This window comes from Plecotus auritus (genome assembly GCF_963455305.1).
Source record: "Plecotus auritus genome assembly, chromosome: 7".
NCBI lineage: Eukaryota > Metazoa > Chordata > Mammalia > Chiroptera > Vespertilionidae > Plecotus > Plecotus auritus.
The window spans coordinates 85121271-85140403 of NC_137774.1; the positions used below are offsets into that span (position 1 = coordinate 85121271).

A 19133-nucleotide genomic window follows, 5' to 3' on the forward strand; every position below is an offset into this window, starting at 1 on the left:
TGGCTGAGCTCCAAACACGGGTACCGAATGCCGTGCAAGGTCAAGAATGGTGCTAGGTATCAGTCTATCATCCCCACCTCTCCTTACCTCTTTCACGTAGAAGATGATGATGAATTTCACGGTTGCAATGGCAGGGAGAAGGGGTGAGAAAAAGGCTCCGATCCAGCAAATCGTTTGCCCATACACGATCCCCAGAACATTATCAGGAATGGCAAATTCCTGCTGCCCCCAGCACTGCATCAGCTTCCAAGAGGAACAGTACGTCACCAGGAGCCTGGAGACAAATGGGACAATTTCTCATTTGCACCACCAGCGTCCGCCAAAGCCCCAGAACCACGTCCACAAAATTAGGGCCATTTCCACACAGATGAAACTGGTTAGTCACAAGTCTAGAAGATGCAAAAGATAGTGAATTCTGGAATCATAAAACCAGGGTCTGAGTCTCAGATCTACAACTGACCAGCCAAATAAATTCAGAGAATACTCATTTTTCTCATCTGGAATATGGGGGGGTTTATAACACAATTTAGTTCACAGGGTTGAGGTGATGATAAACAACATGGGCAGTACCTGTGCTCTGGCTTGCCACTCAGCCCACAAAGTCATGTGCATCCACGCAGGAAATGGCTTATGAAGACCCTACCACCTAGCATGCTGAAGTCCTAAAGCTTCCTACAGACACCCTCAGGCCAGGGGTCTGAGATAAACACACACCATCGTTCACTATAGCATTGCCATGTATTCCCAAAAATACTGGAACAACCTAAATGCCCACAATTTGGGCCTGGGTTGACAAATTATAAGCTATGGATACAGTAGTATATTATACAGTCCTTAAATGAGGAAAATCCATGTGTCCTCCCAGGGAAAATTCATTATGTTTTGTTTGTATGGGAGGAAAAAAGCAAGCTGCAAACCAATCGATACACCGTGATCCCATTTAAAGGGGGAAATGAACACTTCTAGCAAGACTGTGTGTCTACGTACACATGTATTTATGCAAATGACTTTTTACTTTTAAGGACTGCTGGATCTTCCCCAAAGTATTAACAACGGCCATCTCTGAGGAGTGGGATGGGTTTGGGGAGTTAGAGGTATGGTAACAAATAAGAACTCTCACTATTCTTCAGACTCCTGTATTTATTTAAATTCTAAATGTTTACAAAATTTTAACAAGGAAATATTCATGTCATATTTGTATAATGTTTATTTAAAAATATCTTTCTTGATTTCAGAGAGGAAGGTAGAGGGAGAGAAAGACAGAAACATCAATGATGAGAGAGAATCAGTGATTGGCTGCCTTCTGCATGCCCCCCACCAGGGACCAAGCCTGCAACCTGGGCATGTGCTCTGATTAGGAATTGAACCATGATCTCTTAGTTCATAGGTCGACACTCAACCACTGAGCCATGCCAGCTGGGCTGTATAATTTTTAAAGGGCAGTTTCTTTTTTTGTAACTTTTTAAAGTATGTTCTTATTGATTTTGAGAGAGAGAGAGAGGAAGGGTGAGGGAGAGATAGAAACACTGTTGAGAGAAACATCAACATTGATAGGCTGCCTCATGCACACCCCGTGCTAGAGATTGAGCCCACAACCAGGGCATGTGCCCTGGCCAGGAATCGAACAGGTGACCTCTTGGTGCATGGGTAGACAGACACTCAACCCCTGAGCCACACCAGCGGGCAAGGACAGTTTCTTTTTTAATGTTTATTTTAAGGTCTTACTGGACTTCTGACATGCTCACAGAATTTATACATCTGGGTAAAAAGTCTTAAGTGAGCAGTGTTTCACTTAAGGCTCAAGGAGATGCTGAGAATAATTTAAAAAGTGACAGAATAGTAATGATAATCATAACAGTGATAGTTAATGTTTTGCTGAGTTTCGAAGCATGGAGTGTTCTTAGTCCTTTTCTCTGCGTTTTCTCATTTCGTCCTCACAACGGTGCTGTGAGGTGGGCACTGCTACTGCCCCATTTCACAGGTGGGAAAATAAGCACAGACCTCCTTAAATTGCCTGCCCAAGGTCACATGACTAGCAAGTGGCAGTGCTGGGGCTTGAACCCAGATCAGGAAATGGGGTGTCCACTGAGGCCTGGAGGGTCTTCCCTGACAGGGCTGTGGCTGTGCTCATGGCAGGAAGTCATCCCCACAGAAACCTCATGGAAAACAGCGACATTTCCACTCCTCACACTGCCTTTCGGGGGGAACTGAGGAGTGGGATGGGTTTGGGGAGTTAGAGGTATGGTAACAAATAAGAACTATGGGGGTGATAGACTATGATATGGGGGTGATGGCCTGGAGCTGTTTGAAAGTCACCGGATGGTTGTCAGTGGTTTCCCGGGACTGTGAACTCATCCAGCGCTTTCTGGAGAGCAGCTGTGAGAGGATCCTCCAGTAGGGGCAGGGGTGGAAGGAGTGGGGTAGGGAAGGGGGGCGGATACCCCACACACTTACTTTCTGGGAAAATCCACAAAAAGTGTCACAGCCAAGATGATGATGAAGTCGAAGATCATCAGCTTGTACATTTCCTGCCCAACTTGGGTCTCCCAGCACTAAAACCAAAGACGGGGAGAGACAATGAGACCCGACTCAGGGCAGAGAAAGCCAGGTTCTCAGACTCCTCCAATGCCCATCCTCTTCCCAGATCCTGTTGCCTCTGGAGGCTGTCAGCTGATGCTCCTCTGAGCTCCGGCACACACTGGTTTTCAAGCCCTTAGAAGTGCCTGGTGTGCCAGACTCTGCTACACAATGAGAAAGCGGATCAACGGGAATTCAAACCCATGCCTTCAAGATTCTTCTCTCAACCTGGAGACTGTTTCTCCAAAATGACCCACTCAGCAGGACGCTCCCATTCCCCCAGCCTCACCGGGTAGAGTTTCTGGTTGTAGCCACAGAGCTCACACGAGTAGTTATCACAGGATGTAATCTTGGAGCCCAGGGTGAACACCAGCACACAGATGGTCGCCAGCCGCATGAAGACACACCTGCAGGAAGAGAGGAAGAGGGGGGAAGGGAAGAGGAGGCCCTGGGGCAGGCTGGGCCCTTGAACGAGGGCTAGGGGGCAGAGAAGCTGCCTTTCTTAAAAGCAAACTCACAAATGGGTAGAGTTTCTGTTTGGGATGATGAGCAAGTTTTGGAAATAGGTAGTGGTGATGGTGGCTCAACACTTAATGCCACTGAGTTGTACACTTAAAAATGGCCAATTTTGCCCATCTGGTGTGGCTAAGTGGTTGAGCATTGACCCATGAACCAGGTCACGGTTGGATTCCTGGTTAGAGCACATGCCCAGGTTGTGGCTCGATCCCCAGTAGGGGGTGTGCAGGAAGCTGCAAATCAATGATTCTCTCCCATCAATGTTTCTATCTCTACCTCTCCCTTCCTCTCTGAAATAAATAAAAACATGTTTTAAAATGGCAGATTTTATGCTAATATGATACCACAATTTTTTAAATGGCAGAAAAAGAAGATAAGAAAACTAAGACCTCCTTAATCTATGATGTTTTAGCCATATTATAGAACATTGTATATTTCTGGGGGAAAAAAGAAATACTAATTGAATCTTATAAGCATCAGCTTTGAGAGATGTCTGATAAATTGAGAAATGAATAAAACACATTACAGAGTTTCGTATAGATACGAATCTACTTTTTTTTTTTTTAATGTGGATGTTGGCATGAACAGATGAGGGCTGCCTGGGGAAGCTGGATTCAATAAAGGAGGGCAGAGAGTACTATTGTTTTTTAAAAGATGCTTTCTGTTACATAGTTTGTAATTAAAAAAAAAAAAAAACATTAAAAAGTGGGCGGTAGAAAAAAGCAAGTCCACACCATTGGCTCACCCTTCTCAGTGGGCAGCGTGCCGCCTGACACTATGTGCCTGGTGGTGAGATGAGAACCCAGAATCACTGAGGAGGTTTCTATAATGAAAAACTGAAGCAGAATATAATAAAAAGTTTGAATCTACCCAGTAGTTTACCATGACTATGGTACAGAAAAACAAACACACGTGAAAAAACAATAAACTAAATGCTGACTACAGGGCATTTTACAGGACAAATGCCCCAGTTTCCCCCACAAGTCAATAGTATAGCACAAGGGGAAGGAGAATTCTTTAAAGAATAAAAGGGGCATACAACTCTATAATACATCACCTGTATATTATAGTGTATGTTCACCACCCCAAGTCAAGTCCCCTTCCATCACCACTTATCTCCCCCATGCCCTCTCCAACCTCCCCCACCTTCCTTTCCCTTTGGCAATCACCATGTTGTTCAAAACAGGGCCCCAGCCTATGCCCTGCTTTGAACAAATCAATAACACAAAGCCATCTGCATTTCCTTCAGGGAACTGACAATTTTATTAGGGGTCATGATGGTCATGTGTATATATTTTTAAATCCTTGTCACTTAAGAGATATACAGAAGTGTTCACAGGTGAAATGACATGTCACCTGAGATCTGCTTAAAACAATCAAGCAAAAGGGTGGCAGGGCAGGGGGAGATGAAACAAGACTGACAATACTTTGGTAAAAGAAACTAAGTGACAGGTGCTTGGGGGGGGGTGGTCATTATACCATGCGTTCTGTTTAAAATTTTTCAAAATAAAAATATTTTTTTAAAATATGCAAATGGTCCTGGTTGCGTGGCTTGGTTGGTTGAAGCATCGTCCTGTACACCAAAAGGTTACAGGTTTGATTCCCAGTCGGGGCACATACCTAGATTTCTCGGGTTTAATCCCCAGGTATGGGAGGCAGCTGATTGATGTTTTTCTCTCACATCAATGTTTCTCTCTCTCTCCCTCTCTCACTCAAATCAATAAAAACATATTCTTGGGTGAGGTAAAAAAAAAAAAAAAAAGAGATGCAAATGTAATCTGAGGCATTTGAGAAGCAGCAAAAAATGCTCACATCACATGGTCCCCACCTGGTCCTCTCCAACTCATTTGTGTTAACTTCTTGCGCCCTGCTTCATACCTGTTGTTTTTTAAATATGAGACTGAATATTTATTTAAAATGAGAAGAGGTATTACAACAACTTACAGAAAGTCGACTGTAGCACACACTGTGGGTGACCTGGCCACATTTTCTCAGCACTCACTATTCCAACAAATGCTTCAAGTTCCTCCTGCAAGGACTTGCAACTCTCTACCCAAGGCCCACCCATGGAGGTGGTGGGTGGAAGTGTGGGGAGTTGATGCCTCTGGGAGCCAGCCACTTTTAGGCGGTAGAGGCAGAATATCTGGTTTGGTTGGAAAGGCCAAGCTATTTCCCACACACACTCCCGGAGTTACCCAGGAAACTGAGCCCCAGTAACCAACAGCAATAACTTGCCCAATAACACACCATTTATCAGCTGCCTTTCCTTCTCTCTCACTTTCTTACCCGCCTTGTCATTTCTAACACCTTCAGAGCAACATCTCCTCGTAGGGCCCCTCCCTAAGTCCTCAGATGTGGATACGCTAAAACATGAACCAAAAATATAATACTGATGAGTAGACTCTTAAGTCAAAGAGATTTCACTGAATGTGCAAACTCTGATTCATTCACGGGAGCTGTATGAACATTGAAGAGGATTCTTGGCTTAGCAGGAAAATGTGCCACAATTGATTAGCAATGTCTGCCAGAGGCAAGGGAGGGGGCAAGTGGTGATCTGATTGGCGTGTCTAGACATTACCTAAGGATTGTCAGCCTGATCTCAAAGCCTGGGGAGTAATCCTCATAGTGGATGATCCTGGCGAAGATCACTGGGGTGATAAAATTGGCCAGAGTGATCACAATAGAAGGCAGGTACAATATCAAGAGGTTCTCTCCAAAAATCATCTTGTCAATTTCCTATGAAGATAACAAAACTGGTCAGAAGAATAATAAGGAAAGTTGCATCACACATGAATTGATCTTAAAAGAACTCAACTATAAATATTAGGCTGTACACCTTCAACTTACACAGTGTTGTATGTTGATTATACTTCAATAAAACTGGGGGGAAACCTATACTATACATGTTTATTAGCAAACAAAACAAAATAAAACATACATGTCATTCAACAAGGCCTTTAAACACAAGCCATTCTCCTTCCTTGGGTGTTCAAATAAAGGAAATATGATCTAGCACAGTGGTCGGCAAACTCATTAGTCAACAGAGCGGCAAACCACCGCTCGTGAGCCACAGTTTGCCGACCACTGATCTAGCACATACTAGAAGGAAAATGAGCTCCACTGGATTTGTTTAGGTGCGATATAAGAAAAACAATCCATGTTTCTGTATCAATGGGCAACGTATTTTCAAGGTTGTAATAATCTACCTAATAAAAGAGTAACATGCTAATTGACCGTACCTTCACGACCCCCCACCAGCTAATCAGGAGTATGCAAATTAACCCAACAAAGATGGCAGGTTAATTTGCATACGCAGGCACCGAGCGGCCTGGGGCACAGCAGGACACTTGAGTCGTTGCCATGGTGATGACACAGGCGTTCTGCACTACCCCAGCTGCTCCGAGCCTCTGGGCAGCATGGGAAGGCAGAAAGGTGGCTCCGGGCCGGAGCAAAGGCAATGCCGGCAGCCAGGGGAAGGAAGGCCCATTCTTGCACGAATCTTCGTGCATCAGGCCTCTAGTTACTTATAATAGCCATTCTTTCCTTCTTTAATAATAATAGACTACTTAACCACATATAGGGTTATCCAGGATAAAACTACATTTCCCAGACTCCCTTGTAGCTAGGTCCAGCTATCTGACCAAAAGGATGTAAGTGGAACTTTTAAGTGCAACCTCAGGTCACAACCTTAAAGGGAAGGGATGTGCCCTTCTCATCTCCTTCCCATTGGCTATATGGTAAGCTATCAAGTACCATACAGAAGAGGGCCACACTCTAAGGGTGGCAGAGCCACAGGATGGAAGGCATCTGGGCCCCTGATGATGGATTTCATGAAGCAGAGCCACTAGACCAAATTGAGTTTTTAAAATCACTGTTATTTTAGGTAAACTGAGGCCCCTACTAATAAGTAGAGGAGTTGGGGGTTAAATCAGGCAATCCAGCTGGATTTAAATATTGTGAGTTCCAGGGAGAGTAGTATTGCAAATATTCTATCTTGGATGCTTTTTCTTCCTATTAGAAGTGGAAATTGGTCACCTCTGATTTCTGGTTCTCTGTCATATCAGCCAAATGACTGATATGTAAAACAGATGATGATGGTATCTGCCTCATAGGTTTACAAGGCACTTAGCCTAATGTCCCAACCAGGGTAAAAGTTAACTTTCAAGGAATCCTTACTTTTTTCATGTGTTCTTGTGAGAATATAGTTGCTCTATAGATTGCATAAAAGCATGCCGCTAAAACAGCCAGAACAATACAGTTCAAGAACAGTCTGAGAGAGTAAATCCGTATCGTTTCTTCAGAGGTCCTTTCTGCTATTTTCTGCCGTATTCTTTCTTCCTCCAGATCTGCCTGAGGAGCAAAGAAGACTCATTTGTGAGCATAGGGGTGAAGGGACACTCAGGGGTGGAACCTCTGACTTTATCTTCAGACCCTATCCTTCTTCAAGACTTTCCTTAAATATTCATCTTTCCCAAGATACCTTCCCAGATAAAGCCCAACTAGTTTTTGTGTTTAAAGGCCAAAGTCAAGGTAGAACCTTCTATTTATGATAGCAATTAAGACTGCAATAAATGGGAAAACAGAACTATTAACCTATTCATGATATTACTTATATGTTATATGCATTATTTCTTGAAACAGTATGTAAGGTGGGCATGTGTATGTTTTTTTAATTCAACTTGGTCTCTGCTTTTAAAATAAAATTCAGTCTGTTCATATTTAGTATAACAAATAACACATTTAATTTTATTTCTTCCATCTTACTTGATTAAAATTTGATACAATTGTCTCCTCCTCCATTTGAGGGGGAGGGGTAGGTTTGATCGCAATGCTATTTATTACTCCTTCTTTCCTTATTGAGAAATTCTCCTACTTCATATTCACTCCACTCTACCTTATCATTTGTAGTAGTATTCCATCTTTTGTCCTGTTTTTCCTGGTATAAATGATGTTTATGACAGGTTCTCACGAAGTTGAAAGATAACAGGGTGGCAGGGGGAGGAGGAAAGGTACCACTTCCTTCCACTCACTGTCGAGTCCCCACTTCCCTTCCCAGCCCTAGTTTACAAGCTCAATTCGAGGAGGGACAAGGGTAGAAGGAGGTGGACCCCAGGAAGCTGTTCTCTGCTAAAAGCTCTTGAAAATTACAAAGTACCTGCTGAGTACTGGAGAAGCCTGGACCCCACCTCGCTCCTCTGCAAGCTGCAGACCCGCCTCCCAAGGCACCACCTTGCTGGCAAAGCAGCCACCAAAAGAAAACCCAGCTGCACTCACTCGGAGCTCGTACCGCAGGCTGCTGTGCTTGAGGTCCGCCATGCTCTGGTTGGTGATGCAGAAGTCCCAGCCAGCAAAGATCTTGTTGCAGTAACTCTGGAAGTGCTCCTCACTCCGGATCAGGTTGATTTTAAACCCTTCCACCGACCTGACCCCAAAACACGGTTATGCTTCTTATAAGAACAACAACAAAAGACAAGCCCATGGACTGACTTTGTCTAGAATAAAACAGTTGCACATGCTGCATTTTCCACCCATTTTGACATAGTTAAGTTCTGGACCATCCTAAATACATGTGGCAGCTAACCAGGCATCTCATGGATGAAAATAATTTCCTGTCATCCATATGATAGCTCTTCTCACAGCTGGAGTAAAATCCAAACTCTAACACAGCCTACATCAGTGGTTGGCAAACTGTGGCTCGCGAGCTGCGGTTGGCCGCTCTGTTGACTAATGAGTTTGCCGACCACTGACTTAGACTCTCGATTCCAATAATTACAGGCTGCTGTTGTTCCTTGTGATTAAGCCCCTATCCCAGTGGTCGGCAAACTCATTAGTCAACAGAGCAGCAAACCGTGGCTCGCGAGCCGCAGTTTGCCGACCACTGGCCTACGTGATCCTGCATGATGCCATCTTTCTCCCCATGTGGCCACTCTGTTGATACCACACCGGCTTTTTTCCCTTTTCATAAACACACACACCTCTGCTCCTGCCTCAAGGCCTTTGCCCATTGCTGTTCCTGCTACCCTCTTCTGGGACAGTTCTCCCCTGCCACTTCCTATGGCTGCCTCCTTCCCATCTTTCAGGTTTCAGCTCAAATAACCCCTCCTTGGACTCCCCGCCATCCCATCGGAAGTTGTGACTCCCACTTTAAATTAGCCTCTTTCATTTCCTTCACAGCAATGAACCTACTCAGCAATTATCTTATCTGTTTACTGCTTCTAGTCCCTGACTCTGATTAAATTTTAAATTCCTTGAGGGCAGATACCCTGGCTGCCTCGCCACCTTTATATCCAAAATGCCTGGACCATAATGTGGCCACTATCCAATAGATGGATAAATGAATGAATCAATTATTTTAAATAGTAAATTAATCCAATAGTTAGTAAGCACCTGTTCCAATCAGGTGTAACTCTTGCACGCTTCATATCGGTTATTCATTCAAATGCTTTCATGGGGAAAAACACCCTTGTACTTGATGACACATATATTAAATGTCACACACTGTAGATGAAACAGGGTGTTTTTAGGATTTGCCAGTGAGTTGTGAAGACAATAAAAGTGAAAGGAATTATAGAGCTCAGTGATTCTGCCAAAGATTTCATAGCAAAAAATGTTTATCAGAACCATCCGGGTGTTTTTCCAAAATGCAGACTCCCAGGTGGGGTCACACCCTGGTATTTTCCAATCCGTAGGTCTCAGGGTGGGAGGGTTCAGAAATGTGTTATTTTATAAAACTCCATGGTGACGCTCAGGTACCAACCCAGGTGAAAACCTCTGCTTTAAACCAAACCTACATTTGACAGATGAGAAAGCCAAGGTCTGGAGGAGAGAAAACTATAATCAGTTAGTGGCAGAACGTGGGCCAATTTGATGATGATGATTTTAATTTAATAAATGTGTCAGGCCCAGTGCTATGTTCTTTACATGCCTTGTTTCAGCAAATCCTCCCAACAACCAGGTGTGTACATTTCAGAGGAAGAAAATGAGTTTAAAGAGGTGAAGTGACCTTCGAACCTCAGTCTCTGGACCCCAAAGTCCACACTCTTTGCCACCCTAGCACTTCTTCCTCCAGGGGTGGGCCTTTCCCCATTACAGCACACCCAGCCCTTCCTCCAGGCTGCCCCAGGGAGCAATCAAGACCTAGACATGAGGAGCTTGAGCAAAATCTGGATATGGAGTCACTATTTGGCTCATAAACTTACTTCTTCAGGGCCCCTTCCAATGCCCGGGAAGCACCTCTAGCCATGTGCTCATCTGGTCCTGTTCCTTTTTAGATTTTATACTTTCAAAAAGATATTTTCGTATCCGTTGTCTTAAAGAGGACTCCTCCAAATCGTCTAAACTGCAGGTCTGTAAAACTTGATCTGCCCCGCCAGCATCACCAAGCAACAAAGCCAGAACCCGAGTCAACCAACATTTCTTTACAAGAATCTCTCTGTCCCTCCAAGTGAGCCACTGCTCCTTCTTGTCCATACGCTGCCCATTTGGGTTGGGGAATGGACACACACCAGGCAATTGTCACCTCATAGCTTCCGCCTCGGGTTATTAGTGCCCGATGGGCTCTGGGGCTGTGTGGTGGTGAACCCGAGGCTCCATGGAGGGAAACTCAGTCCCGGCATCTTGGTCTCTTCTACTCCTGTGACAAGGAGCTTCACAGCCCCTGGCTTATAGCACTGTTCACACTCTCACATGGACAATGATGTGGGTAAGAGAGGTGGCCATCATGATCCTGTCTGCCAAGCAACCCCCTTGGGGCAGAGACAGAAAGCTGTCCATTAGAAATTTGTGGTTCCCCTTCCATAGTAGAGTGTCAGTGCTGGGAAGTGGCTGCCAGCCAGGGATAACATTTCCTCGCCTCCCTTGCAGCTACAGTCAATGGAAAGTGAGTGATGAATATCACTTCAGGCCTAGCCCATAAACACCTTCCACGGGATACTCCTCCATGGTTGTTCTCCCTTCCAGCTCTCAAAGGGAACTTCAAAGCTGCGTGCTGAAGATGGCTGACTTTCGGCCCACTTGAGTCCCACAGTGACTAAGAAGATGTCTACCACACTAACCTGTGTCCCACTCAGAACTTTATGTAAGAAAGGTATACAACGTCTATTGTGTTTGGGCCATTGTACTTTTTGGGGGAAGTTATTCGTTAATAATTAAAGTAATTAATATTCCTCGATTTTCTTTTCCTGGAAATAGACACTAAACCACCTTTCTACTCGGGAAATGCCAGGTTCTCCTGTGATCCTAATCCACTGGCCATAGCTGAAGGGTCAGGGTTGGGTACCTGAATGAAGCAGAGCCAACAAATCTCTTTAAAGGATTTCTGAACCAGTGACCCAGAGAGGCCACATAAGGAAACTGCAACCAAGAGAATCAGAGATGAAGGAGCTCTTGCTTTGGGATATTTCAAAGTCACACGTTTATCCTTGTCCTTCCTGTAATTACTTTCCTCCCTTCCTTGGTTCTCTGAGCCACTCAACTGTCCTTTGCCCCCCAGTTAGTCAGACCTGGGTTTCTGCCATTTGAAATCTATGAGAGACCTGGTTAATATACACACCAGACTGAAGATAAGGTTGGGGACATGGCATTGACACCTGTGTGCAATAATGATTGAGTGAAGATCTCCAGGCTGCTCCTCCAGCTCTCAAATCCTCCTCCACTGCCTTCACATCTCCAGAGTCTCCAGAACACATACATCTTTCCCCCGCAGAGCCCACCCCTGGACTCTGCTCATCCGCTGGGCAATGGCTCCCAGAGTCCATGGCCTCCAATAAACTCCAGCCATCAGGATAATTCAAAGGAAACACAATGATACGGTCAACTTTACCTTTTCACTATCCAAAGAAGGCTCAGGGCCAGGTAGGCAATTGTGCTTAACAAATAGGCCAGAGGCAAATCATAGGTGAAATTCTGAAATTTCACCCCGTCAATGGTGTAATGTCCATAAAAGAGGCAGGTCTCTTCCAAGAAACCCTAAAACAAAGTCACAGGCATGAGGTCAGACTAGTAAGTTCACTGCAAGAAACCAGTCTCTATCTCAAGAACTCACATTCCAGTGACATTGCTCATCCCTGAATTCCCAGGTTCTGAAACCATCCCAGAGGTATAAGCATTGCTTAATGTTTGGGGAATAGAGCATGGATAAAACCTGAGCATTAAAAATACACAGGTCTGGATCCAAAAATGAAATTAAAAAAACAATTCCATGTGCAGTAACAGCAAAAAACAAAAAAACAAAAAACTTAGAAATAGATTTAACACCGGAAATGTATATTCTTAAAGCTATAAAACATTGTTTAAAAATTAAAGATCTAAATAAATGGGAAAACATCCCATGTTTATGGATTAGGAAATCCATGGTAATACGCCCCAACTGATCTACAGATTCAACACATCCCTATCAGAATGCCAGCCGGCTTCTGTGTAGAAAATTACAAACTAATCCTAAAGTTCACATAGAATTGAAAGGAACCCAGAATAGCCAAAACAATATTGAAAAAAAAAAAAAAAAAGAACAAAATTGGAGGACTCAAACATCCCAATTTCAAAATTTTTTGCAAAAACAACAGTAATCAGGACAGTGAGATAGTAACATAAGAATAGAATATAAATCAATGAAAAAGAATTGAGTTCAAAATTAAGCCTATACAGTTATGGTTCATTGGTTTTTGATATGGGAAAAGAACAGTCTTATCAATAAATGATGCTAAGACAACTAGATAGCCACATGCAAGAAAATATATATAAACCATATATAAAAGCTAACTTAAAATGGATAAATACCTAAATGGAAGAGTCAAAACTATAAAACTCTTAGGGAAAAAAATAGAGGGCTAGCCTGGCCAGTGTGGCTCCATGGTTGAGCGTTGAACTATGAAAGCAGGAAGTCACAGTTCAATTCCCGGTCAGGTCACATGCCCGGGTTGTGAGCTCAATCCCAAGTAGAGAGTGTGCAGGAGGCAACCGATCAATGATTCTCTCATCATTGATGTTTCTATCTTTCTCTCCCTCTCCCTTTCTCTCTGAAATCAACAAAAAATATTTTTAAAAATAAGAAAAAAATAGAGGGCTAAATCTTCATGACCTTGATTTTTGGCAATGGATTCTTAGCTATGACACCAAAAGAAATAGTAGCAACAAAGAAAAAAATAAATTGGACTTTATCAGAATTTAAACTTTTCTGCTTCAAAGGACACTATCAAGAAAGTGAAAAGACAATTCAGAGAATAGGAAAAAATACTTGTAAATTACATATCTGATAAGGTACTTGTATCTAGAATATATAAAGAACTCTTATAACTCAACAATAAAAAGAGATATAATCCAATTAAAAATGGAAAGAGGTCCTGCCTAGGTTAAATATCTGTGTTTTCCGATGGTCTTAGGCGATCCTGCTAGCGGTTCTCAACCTGTGGGTCACAACCCACAGGTTGAGAACCGCTGCTGTAGAGCCTAAGACCATCGGAAAACACAGATATTTACATTACGATTCATTAACAGTAGTAAAATTACAGTTATGAAGTAGCAATGAAAATAATTTTATGGTTGGGGGTCACCACAACATGAGGAACTGTATTAAAGGGTCGCGGCATTAGAAAGGTTGAGAACCACTGGCTTAGGGCTAATAACAGGGATTGGGAAGTGATAGCTAAAGGGCATGAAATTCCTTTTTGAGGTGATGAAATATTCTAAAATTTATTGTAGTAATGACTGCATAACTCAGTGAATATACTAAAAACCACTGAATTGAACACTTCCAATGGGTGAATTGTATGATAGGTAAATTACAGCTCAATAAAGCTATGAACAAAAAAACAATAATAATAAAGTGACCTCTGTGAAACTATAGCACAGAACTGTCCCTGACTTCTTATGGAAAGAATAACTGACCACCTCAAATTCATCCTTGGATGGCAAGAAGATTCCAGGGGAGTGAGAAGAGGACATACACGAAAGCAGCAGTACAGGTAACACAGACGTTCACCACAGCACTGTTTATTACGAAGGAAAAGGAGGCGATCTGAATGTCCAGCGGCAGGGGCCCGGATAGACTGTGGAAAACCCTTGTTCTAAGACAATAAGCAAGACCTTGTAAGTGCCCGAGAAAGGGCAAGAAGGCTGTGAACCATGGTGTTCAAGGTTCGGTGACCTACAGGGAGGGGTCCTGTCATACTTTATAAATTCTAGGTTTTTTTTATGACAACCATGTCTTCTTATATTAAGTAAAATTTTTAACAGAAAAAAAAAAAGTAGAAACAGCAGACTCCATCTTCTTTTAACTCTCCCAAAGGCAGGGCACACAGGCCGGAAAAACTTGCCCAACAGCATGAAACCTGTTTATATTTCTCTGGGGTTGATATCAGGGTTATCATTAATCCTCCCTCAAAATTACGTAACATTACAGGGTAAAGGTTCACTGGGCCAGGAAAATAATTTGTCTGATTTTATAATAAGCTTGGCTTAATTGTTTTCAACAAAGACAAACCACTCTTGTATCTCTCTAGCTCTAAGGGCAATTTAAACTTAAATTTTTAATAAAATTAAAATTCAGTCTCTCAGTCACACTAGCCACATCTCAAGTGCTCAAGAGATAGTGGCTATCAGATTTTACAGCACAGTTCCAGAACATTCTTATTTTGGACATGCCTGTTCTTTGTCATGCATACTTTATTGAATGCTGATAATCAGGGGCATCTAAGTTTCCTATAGAATATTTCCTAAAAGGCCCTGGCCACGTGGCTCAGTTGGTTGGAGCGTCATCCGTACACCAAAAAGGGGGTTGCAGATTTGAATCCAGGTCAGGGTGCATACAGGAGACAAGCAATCAATATTTCTCACTCACATCAATGTTTCTCTCTCAAAATCAATAAAAACTTATCTTCGGGCAAGGATTTAAAAAACAGTTTCCTATAAGGAAGAAGATTATGATGTGTGGAAATCTACAGCTTTCTCTTTGGGGATGTAATCTAAAGAAATGGGGTTAACAGCAGTTCTGGGATTTGATGCTACTTTGCTTTCACGAACTTGGGTGAATCACTGAACTTCTTTTCTCCTTGTACAGTGGACATTTCAACACCCACCTGATAATTCCTCTCAGCTATTTTGAGAAATACATCAGAGACAGAACAAACACTTTTTCAGAATTAAACACAATGGACAAATTTAATACTTTCTATTTAGTCCAAAAAGTGGAAGTTCAATGCAGTATTTTAATACCAATAACTTTCAGAAATGTATTTTTATAAATATCGAACGAAGTGGTTCTTAACGAGGGGCAATTTGTCCCCCAGGAAGCATTTAGCAGTGTCTGGAAACATTTTTGGTTGTCACAACTTGTGGAACTGCTACTGGCATCTAGTGGGTGGGGACCAGGGATGCTGCTAACACCCTAGAGTGCACAGGACAGGCCCCCCAAGGCAAAGAATTATCGGGCCTGAGATGTCCACAGTGCTGAGTTGAGAAACCCTGATCTAGAGGGCAGATGGCCCTTTACATAGCTCACAAAAATAAAAAAATGAAAGCTCACAAAAAATCATTTTTTAGAGGAATGTTAAAAAAAAAAAAAACCCTTTTGAAACTACTATAAGAAGGATGAGATTAATTCCACTTTAGAGAAGGGGGTGTTAACCTGGGATTGGTAGACTTTGAAGGGATTTCAGGAAATGTGTATGTATGCACACACATGTCTGGGCATGTGTGCGCACTTGTGCAACACGCACGTCTGTGTGTGTAATTTCTGCAGAGAAGAGCCACAGCTTTCATCCAGGTGGTCTAGAACCCCCAAATCTTATAGGTTTTCAATGTCAGAGAAATTAAGTAATTCTACCCGGGTTTATTTTCACTGACTTTTCTGTGGAGGAACTCAGCATTTTGTTGCAATTCCATCTGCAGGTGGCAGGGGTGAGGAAAAGAACAATGGCTAAAAGTGACAAAGCATTGTTCCTGTATATTCTAGCAGGGGGTGGGTGAACATTATCCTTGTGGATGAGGTCACTGCAAATCCGGTTCCTTTTACTGGTACTTGTGCCAACACTGATGACACTCAGAAAACTGATGTTTAAATTAACCTATTTTCAGGATCTTGAGGGCTGAAATACAGAATTATGTTAAATACTTACAGTGCCAGAGAGCAAGTCTATGATATAACTGTAAAAATAGATGAGTCCAGAACTACTTATTGGATATACTGTGCATTGAATATCTGTAAGAAACAGAAACAAGGTCAGTGGAAATAGCTTTAGTCTCTATAACTTGTCTATCACACTCTGTATAGACATGCACATACGAATATGTATACACATTTAGATGGCATTATATATTTGTGTAGGGATGTGTGTGTGACTTTCTATTTGCAAACCAATCCTCAGTGCACCAGGTACAGTAGCATTTCCCCTTTCGTTTTTCTAAACATTTTGGGATGTATGTTTTTTTTTCTGTAAATTTTGCGTGAGGGTCCACTTATAGTAATGTTTTCTGCTTGTATTGGTATTTTGTGTTTTGGGATTCATATTTAAACATGTTTTAGAATTTGTGATTGATATAATTGTTATTCCATTTTAACCACATCTGATTCTAAAAGATCTCTGTGTGTGGGAATAAACATGCAGTTTTATTTGAAAAATACATATATTTACATACATTTAATTAACCAAGAAATTATTTGAATAATAATTTTAGTGGCACTATCTTATCCTTGAATTAATTCACTGCCTCTGTATCAGTCAGCTATTACTGTGTAACAAATAACCTCAAAGTTTCAGTGACTTCGCATACCAACCATTTATTTTCTCATTCATGGATCTGCAGTTGGGGTTAATTCAGCTGATTTAGACTAAGCCAGGATGGACTCCAGGCTTCCACTTGGGCTTAGGATTGCTCCCCATGATTCCATTCTGGGGCCCAGGATGAAGAGTAAATGGCTCTCCTCATGGTTTGTCTCATAAGGCAAGCCACACAAAGCCATTTCAAGCTATCATTCCAATAGACAAAACAAGCCACATGGCCAAGTGTAATATCAATGGAACACAAAGTATTCTCTGTCCACAGTGAGAGGTTCTGCAAAGCCACAATTACAGGGGAGTGACAAATTGGGGAAAATAACCCAATTTATCACCCCTTTTCTGGGTCTTAGTTTCCCCTGTGTTAAAATGAGAGAGTTGAACCCGTTGCTTCAAGGCCAAATTCAGCTCTGTCATTTTATAATTCTAACATGCATATGTTCATTTATTCATTCAACAACCATTTCTTAATCACTTGGATGTTAGAGATAAAATGATAAGCTGCCCTTGAAAAACTCCTCATTAAGGGGAAAGAAAGACAAGCAGCAGTTACGTTTACATAAGGTACTCAAGTGGTTGCATGGACACGGTATTATAAGCAGACAAAGGAGACAGTCATTCTATTTGGAGAGGAGTCAGGAAGATGGAAGGAGATGCCTGCCATTCTGCTCCTCACTCACTGTCCTCCAGCCTAGAGGTTGGCAAACTATGGCCCATGGGCCAAATCTGGTCTGCTGCTTTGTATTTGTTAATACGGAGTTATGGGGACACAGCCACGCCCATTCATGGTATCTGTCTGTGGCCACGTTTGTGCCACAATGGCAATGTTGCATAGTGGCAATTGAGACTGTATGACGTGCAAAGCCCAAAATATTTACTATCTGGCCTTTTATAGGAAAAGCCATGCCAGGCTTTTCATTTCTCTAATACACCAAGGTACTTGCCAGCTCTGGACCTTCACAGATGCTGTTCCTCTGCATGAAGATGCTTCCCTGAGCTCTCTCTTCCCAGATGCCCTCTCCTCACCCTCCTGGACTTGGCTTAAACGTCCTGCCTTCACAGAGGGCTTTGGGGACCTCTCAGCCTCCAGTGTCCTGGTGTCCAACTTCTCAGGACTTTATCCCTTTCCTTTCCCAGGGCCCAATCCATACCTTCTATACTTAGTCTGGCTCACTCCTTAAAGCCCACCTTCTGCTAGAACGTATTAACCCTGTGGATGCAGGTGTGCTGTTCCCTGTGGTAGCCTCAGTGCCAGGCTCAGGGCCCAGCACACCACAGGCACTCAGTAAACACTTGCTGAAGGAATGAAGAAGGGAAGGAAGGTGCTGAGCATTGTACTATCTTATTTATTGCTCATTTTTAAATTATGAGTATTGCTTAATTATTTAAACATTTTTATTTTCTTTTAAGTAATATAGAATTTATATTATTGCTTTCAATTATTTCTAATTTAAACTGGAGGCCCTGTGTGTGAAATTCGTGCACGGGTATGGTCCCTAGGCCAGGCCAGCAATCAGAGCAGATCAGGGCCATCTGGCTGCCGGGCTGGGCCTTCCTTCCCTGCCCCAGCTGCTGGCCAGGGCCTTCCTTTGTTTCTGCAGTGCCCCCTGGTGGTCAATGCACATCATAGCAAGCAGTTGAACTCCTGGTTGGTTGAACTCCCGAGGGGACAATTTGCATATTAGCCTTTTATTACATAGGATAAGTATTTATTATTTTTAATGAGCAAAGTATTAAATAGCGAGGTGTTATTTGAATAATGAAAGTAATCATCCCATTATTTAAATGATCACCAGCATTGTATGAATAAGGAAACTGAGGCTCAGAAAGTCTAATCAGCTAGCAGAGCAAGGCCTTGAAACGGAGCCCAGGGTTCTCACAGAGCAGCAGTAATATTTATCTGTAAAATGGACTTAGGCGAAAATGAGAGTGTAGTACCTGGCATGCAGTAGGCACTCAATATGAGTGCCAAAGCCCTGAACTAAGTCTGGGTGTCCACGTTATCCTCATTTTATTTTGCAGTGTAATAGAATTAAGACAGAAACAAACATGAGGAGGAGGAGGAATGTTTAGAGCCACAGAAGTGATTCTAGAGGAGGGTTCTTCTAGGGAAAGGAATTCTATGATCTGAGAAGCACGAGGCTCCAATTCTAGCCCGAGCGCAAAACCTGGTCACAGAACCTAATCAAATGTCTGTAGAATGACTAAAACGCTCCCCATTTGAATAAACAAAGTGCCCAGAAGATCTGACCTATGTTAAGAATTAAA

The 19133-nt window shown here is 42.6% G+C and overlaps 1 protein-coding gene across 2 annotated transcripts in view; it reads right to left on the reverse strand.

Moving 5' to 3' along the window:
• TMC7 (transmembrane channel like 7) overlaps nt 1-19133 on the reverse strand; it is a gene marked incomplete at both ends in the record, with an annotated part of 52835 nt that overhangs the window by 11435 nt on the left and 22267 nt on the right. For both annotated transcript variants that reach the window (XM_080678744.1, XM_080678743.1), the window contains 8 exons: nt 88-274; nt 2455-2552; nt 2867-2984; nt 5672-5829; nt 7270-7443; nt 8368-8515; nt 11915-12060; nt 16206-16288. In XM_080678744.1, the coding sequence (XP_080534870.1) occupies nt 88-274; nt 2455-2552; nt 2867-2984; nt 5672-5829; nt 7270-7443; nt 8368-8515; nt 11915-12060; nt 16206-16288 (1112 nt within the window). The remainder of the gene's footprint in view (nt 1-87; nt 275-2454; nt 2553-2866; nt 2985-5671; nt 5830-7269; nt 7444-8367; nt 8516-11914; nt 12061-16205; nt 16289-19133) is intronic.